The 6,994-nt window shown below is 40.4% G+C and overlaps 1 protein-coding gene across 1 annotated transcript in view; it reads right to left on the reverse strand.

The window, feature by feature from the left end:
• adcy1a (adenylate cyclase 1a) overlaps positions 1 to 6,994 on the reverse strand; it is a 55,411-nt gene that overhangs the window by 32,088 nt on the left and 16,329 nt on the right. The window contains exon 4 of the mRNA XM_016267017.1: positions 1,214 to 1,325. Within this exon, the coding sequence (XP_016122503.1) occupies positions 1,214 to 1,325 (112 nt within the window). The remainder of the gene's footprint in view (positions 1 to 1,213; positions 1,326 to 6,994) is intronic.

Raw genomic sequence — 6,994 nt, forward strand, 5'->3', positions numbered from 1 at the left:
TTATTTGTTTTGGTGTGTGTGGTTGGGGGGTGGGGGGGGGGGGGGGGGGGGGGGTAAGTGTACATTTGTGCACTTGATACAAATGTATGCTGCTTGATACATTTGTATCAAGCAGCACAAATGTATTCAATATTGATAATAATAAGAAATGCTTCTTGAACACCAAATCAGCATGTTAGACTAATTTCTAAAGGATCATGTGACCAAAGGGACCAAAAGAGACACTTTGTCAGATTTACACATTTTTTCCCTAAAATATAGTTAAGTGGAAACACACCCAAATGCTGATACATAACCTTTTGCAAATATATTATCAGGATTAGACACTCCACATTGATTAAACAGAACAATAAACTACTTTAGACAAAAGAGAGCAAGACAAACAGAAAGACAGGAAAGAAGAAACTCTACAGATCGATTGCTCTATTTCATTAGAAATGCACCATCTGGCACCACGGGGCAAGAGGAGACTGTGGGAAACCCACACCATCTGTGCCAGTCATTTCCAACTGTTGTCTGAATTTCAAACTAATGTCAAACTTGGAAAAAAAGTTTTAGCTTTTGTGACAGAGAGCTGCATTTCACAAAAAGCTTGACTTTTCTCTGGAACAGACTGTATTTAGCCAGAGATTTACACTTGTTGATTTGGGGATACAGAAATACAAAGTGAGCCGTGAAATTGCTAGAAGAAAGAAAAATTATGAAGGCGAAAAAGGTGAAAACCACAGTTTTACTTATTGGAGGATTGATAATTACAATGCATGACAAATATCCAAATAATGCAAAAGCCTCTAGTAAAAGCTACAGTTGAAATGTGCAGTTTTCAGGATTCTGTGATTCTGTGAACAGAAAGTTTAAAAGATCATCATTTAACTGTGAAATATAAATCTTTTGTAACATTATACTCTAAATGTTTTGACTGTCACTTATGAACAGTAGTGCATGTAAATTCATGATGACTTTTTCTCAGTCAGAAGTCTTGAGTCCACTGTGATTTTTACGGTGCTATAGCATAATACTGTTTCCAACACAAGCGCTTCCTCTCTCTTGCAGTGCACAGAGGGACTCTATGAGAAGCTGTTGTCACTAATGGGGATTATAATTATAAAGCTGATTAGCATATTGTAGTCAGACTGTGAGCAATCATATAAGTTACCACATATGCCCACTGATTTAAGATTCTCTCCACACACATGTCAATAGCATTACTTACTGTAGCGAGTTCATCAAACTTCCCGAAGAGCTCGTTCAGCAGTTTGACCAGCTCCTGGGCTGTGCACTGTGAAGCTAGACTGGTAAAGCCCACAATGTCTGCAAACAGGATGCTGCACAGAACAAGAGGACAACAGATTATGGTGATCCACACGAGACCTTACAGTGTTACACCTACACTGTTCTTTGTAACGGCATGTGGACGACTCACAATCAAAAAGTTTGATCAGAAACATGTTTTTGAATGAACGTACAGTATATAGGGTCTACTGAATCTGTTGGATTTTTTTCATGAAAACATTACAGTCATTCAGATTAGCCCAAGCCAAGGGTCCACGGGGTACTTAGCTCACCGTGAGTTTGACCCAACTGAGGGGACAAGGTTTGGCTGGTTAGTGTAGTCTAATTAAACACTCAGCATTGTATCATTCAATTATCATGTTGGTAGTGTTATTATTGTTAACAAAAACTAAATAAAAATGCAATGACACAGAAATAGCGACAGATCTTTTATAACTGTATTGTGGTGAACATTTGGGTTCTCGAAAAAAAGTACAGTAGGGCAACGGGTTGGTTGATTAAATGAAGGCAGATCTGAATGAGAGTTTCCAGTCGACTCTAAGAAAAGTAGGTAACGCTTTAGATTACAGCCTGCAATGTACTACCTAAGTAAACAGAATTTACAGCATAACTTTTTTGTAATTACAGTGTACCTATTCAGTACCTCCGTGTAGGTATAAGGGAACGATATGCGAAGTTTGGGGAATAAAGGAGTAATAATCTGTAAAATTACAAATTATTTCTACTGTAAGTATTTTGAAACTAAGGGGTACCTATTCTAATATTACGTGGTATGTATGACCTAACAACAATCGTATATTTGCAAGCGATTTAGCAAAAACATACACTGTGTACTTTTTTATAGCCTACACATAAAACCTGCTGGTAATTGTTTCAATCCAAACGCTCGGTTGAGACTGTTGGGTTAGGAAGCTGGCTTGATTTGACCCAGTTTGGGTTGATATCAGTAATAAGTAACCCGACGTTGCTGGGTTATGAATGTGGAGGACGTGAATGAGAGCATGCAGCAAGTCACAAGAGTTCAAACGTGAACGGCTCTGTGTGCGACGAAATCCGTGACTGTGGTGCTTAAGACGGGAACATGTGTGGAAAATAGGAGAAAACTAATCGAAGCGCAGACGAGGGACAACTTTGAAACTGTCTGGAGTGTGTTCCTTTAAAACTGGAGCCGTGAATGTGTTGAGTGCGAACTCGAAACAGCTGGAATGGCACATGAGAAGAGTCTATCCGTGTTTACGGCGCTCATGACATGAATATGTGTAGAAAATACAAGAAAACTAATCGAAACGAAGAGGAGAGAGATTTTTGAAACTGAATAGAATGTGTTATTTTAAAACTGGAGGGTTTTGTCCGAGTATGTTCTCACAACATTGAGCAGCGACTGATGAGCGGTAAAACCGGGAACTGAACTAACGTTAGTCATAATGGTGCTTGAGGACGTGGATCAAAACGGTAAAATCAAAGTCGGTAAAATTCTGTAAGTTCGCTATAATACAGTTTACTTTCAATGTTTATTATTGTGAGTTTATTGGCATGATGGTTTGGCCATAATAATTGAACTTCGTCAGTGGGTGAAAAACATGAACAAATTGAACAAAATCAGTTTATTCTTAAACAAGCTTTTCAAAAGAATTTGGTTTAACTGTATAAGCTGTATAAGTATGGAGTTGCTTTGCTTTTTTCTGAACTGGTGTAATACATTTGAATCTTTTATTAGGCTATCTGTTGCCTGTGTTGTTACTGTTTTTGTGTGATTTTAATTTTAAAACCCATTTTGGGTTAATTTAACCCTGCAGTAGGCCTATAGTAAATTGCAAACAATATTTGAATTAAATAAAACAGTCCACCGTGTTGATTGCTACATTACCTGATATATAATGCATGTATGTATGACCTACTGTATAAACAATTGTTTCAGAGCAATTTGCTGTAGCTACTTACCCTGTAACTACATGGAACAAGGGGGAACAAGCCCCACTTTAAATTACAGCCCGCAAATGTTGTATTTACCCTGTAACTACATGGAACAAGGGGGAACAAGCCCCTCTTTAAATTACAGCCCGCAAATGTTGTATTTCCCCTGTAACTACATGGAACAAGGGGGAACAAGCCCCTCTTTAAATTACAGCCCGCAAATGTTGTATTTCCCCTGTAACTACATGGAACAAGGGGGAACAAGCCCCTCTTTAAATTACAGCCCGCAAATGTTGTATTTCCCCTGTAACTACATGGAACAAGGGGGAACAAGCCCCTCTTTAAATTACAGCCCGCAAATGTTGTATTTCCCCTGTAACTACATGGAACAAGGGGGAACAAGCCCCTCTTTAAATTACAGCCCGCAAATGTTGTATTTCCCCTGTAACTACATGGAACAAGGGGGAACAAGCCCCTCTTTAAATTACAGCCCGCAAATGTTGTATTTCCCCTGTAACTACATGGAACAAGGGGGAACAAGCCCCTCTTTAAATTACAGCCCGCAAATGTTGTATTTCCCCTGTAACTACATGGAACAAGGGGGAACAAAGCACCACTTTAATTTACAGCCCGCAAATGTTGTATTTCCCCCGAACTACATGGAACAAGGGAGGAACAAGTTGGACTTAAACACAGAACAAGTGTACATTTGCACAGTAATTACAGAGAAAAATATTGCACAAGTTTTAATTTAATTGTTTGATGGCCAAATTAAACCCTATTTTATTTTTTTTGCTATAAAAACACCACAGTATACATCCACTGAAATACAAATGTTGTATCATGTGCTGAAAAGAGGTAAGCTTGTTTTAAGCTGCATTGAACCTTGATGGTATATCATGCAAAGTTATTTGGTGATAGTGGTGTTGAGAAGTTGCTGGTGTGAAGTTGCTGAAATCGATGAATAAGCTTTCATAAGGTAAGTAGACTCATGAATTATAAATCATAGCAGAAACTCATTAACTCATTTCACTAGATGTTCAGTTTTGTTGTTCAGTAATCTCCATCATGTCCATCCTTTAATAATAGAATGTGTACCTCATGGTTAAAAAATACCTATACACCTCAAATAAAATACCAATATAAAATTATAAAAAGTATATATTGTATTTTTAAATCATTCCCAAACATAAGATTGTTGTTTAGGCCATACATACCACGTAATATTAGAATAGGTACCTCTTAGTTTCAAAATACTTACAGTATAAATAATTTGTAATTTTACAGGTTGTTACCCCTTTATTCCCCAAACTTCATACTTTGCATTTTATTCCCTTATAACTACACGGAGGTACTGAATAGGTACACTATAATTACAAAAAGGTGTACACTGTAACTTCAGTTTACTTACGCAGTTCTTTGCAGTTTGCATATCTGGTTGTTACCCCCTTATTACCCAAACATAACACATTGTTCCCTTACACCTTTATAGGTACACTATAATTGCAGAAATGTACATCGTAAATTCAGTATACTTGCGTAGTTCTTTGCGGGTTGTAATCTAAAGTGTCACCATAAAAACATCCAACATCCAAACATCCTTTTAATACCTTTTTGTCTACATCGTTTAGGGTGAGTACCAGCAAATAGTAACAACTTAAAAAGACTTTATGATCAATATTTGACTCTGTTTTAGGTGGGATTCCGTAAGGGTGGTATTCAGCTGTTTGGTCCACTGGGCAGGAGGACTCAACTGGAAGTAGTGTTGGCCGGACTGCTTCTCGCTTCACTTCTAGCTCTGTTTGGCTGTGCGATCACACTGGGAGTCCGCTATAACAGAGGTAACACACATAGATGCAGTGAAAGTGTACTTGCGTAGTTCTTTGCGGGTTGTAATCTAAAGCGTTACCGAAAAGTGTGGCGTTTAAGTGGACAAATCATTAGAGAAGTTGGTATATACTGTAAAAAAAAATTCTAAGTCGTAAAATAAAACAAAGATTATTGGAGGAGTCTTTAGAAGAAAATACTATTTCAGTCTTTTAAAATTTTGTTTACTTCAGCATATTATTTGTCATTTCTTTGTAGTTATTTATGCAATTTACTTGCAAATTCTGAGTGAAAATAATGTCTACACTATTTTTTTTTCAGTGTACGCCACCAGAGAGAAATATTGTTTCACCAGAAGATTAAATTATGACATATTGATAAAAAAAAAAAGAAAAGACAGACTGATTACATGAATTTAGAACATTTAGGCCGGGTTTCACAAGGCCTTAGTTAAATTAAGATATTTAAGCAACTTTTACAAAAATGCCTTAGAAGAAAACATTACAGGTGTGCATCTTGACACAGAACAATGACACTGACATATTTTAAGATATGTCAGAGCAAGATATTTTCAGTTGAGACAGCTCAAACATGCATTTTAGTCTGGGACTAGCTTAAGCCTTGTCTGTGAAACCGGGGGATAGTGCATTTTCATTTTATGCTGAATTCAGTTAAAATAAAATTTAAATGATCACAAATTATTTTTTGTTCCCTTTCAGTCGGTCACTCCCGACGTCACGTCGGATGACAGACGAATTGGGATCTCGCTTAGAGAGACCAATCTACTTTGAGTGTAAACTAAACGAGCCAATGCACATTAGCATGTGATTATTGCATCCAGCTGCCGCTGATCACAGCGTGAGTATAAGTAGGCAGCAGATGCAGCGCATATTCAGCTTTTCGCTTCGGAGCCGAGCGATCACATCGTTCTGCTCCTGACTACTCTACTGAGAGAAGAAGACTGAACGAGTTCAGCGCGCTCTTTGAGAGCTCTTCGTGTTGGCGGTACGGCTCTTCATTTTCCCGTGTCGAGTGGGTTGCACACATCAGGCTGCACTACCCCCTGTTTGTGGTGCAGACGGCCATCTCCCTGTGCACCTCAGCACGCTAAAAGAGCTATTTCCCTAAAAGAGCAATTACGGGTGCGTCTTTTTAAAGACGACGTTGGTTGCGATGCAGTTGTGTCCTAATACCGCCTCCAACCGGCATGGAGAACCGTGCCTCCCCTCCCGGGTCTGTAGGTACTCGACTGGCCAGCGATGCTTATACGACCTGTGGAGAAGCTGCCTCCGCCTTACACGCTGCGGCGTTATTGCAAGTGCACCAGGCACTGAGGGACTTGCACAAGGGTGGTCACGACCCGGAAAGAGCAAGTGGCCCTGCTCTTCGGGAGATGGTGAGTGCACCACTCCCTCCCCCGGAGGAGGGCCGGGTGGAGAATCTTTTAGTTTTTTTCCACCACTGACCTCTCGGTCGATGGTACCCAAATACTCGACAAAGAGCAATTCCTCAATTTCTGGGTCCCCAGAGGGGACGGGGGGTTGTGGACGATCTAGTGCATATCACACTCACCCTCCTCTCTTGCCAGTGAGCAGCAGTGGGCGGATCGGGAGGACGAACCAATGGACTACCCACGCACCCTCAGTGTTACACACACTCAGACCCCGCCTCGGACCGGCTACGAGATTGCCCGGGACGGGTCCCTGCATTCTTCATCGCTGCCCCACTGCGGGTACGCCTGTAGTTCCGTTGGTGCCACTTGCACAAAGTCTGGGAGCCTGGCTAGCGCTACCCAGCCCGTCTCGATGGCTTCTTCGAACCGTCAAGCTCGGCTATGCGATTCAGTTTGCCCGGCGCCCTCCCAAGTTCAAGTCCACTTTACTTCAGTGAAAGCAGCAGATGCCCCTGTCTTGTGTGCAGAGATCGCAGTCCTGCTGGCAAAGGATGCGATAGAGCCGGT

The sequence above is a fragment of the Sinocyclocheilus grahami genome, unplaced genomic scaffold (genome assembly GCF_001515645.1).
Source record: "Sinocyclocheilus grahami isolate Dianchi unplaced genomic scaffold, SAMN03320097.WGS_v1.1 scaffold35.1, whole genome shotgun sequence".
Classification (NCBI taxonomy): domain Eukaryota; kingdom Metazoa; phylum Chordata; class Actinopteri; order Cypriniformes; family Cyprinidae; genus Sinocyclocheilus; species Sinocyclocheilus grahami.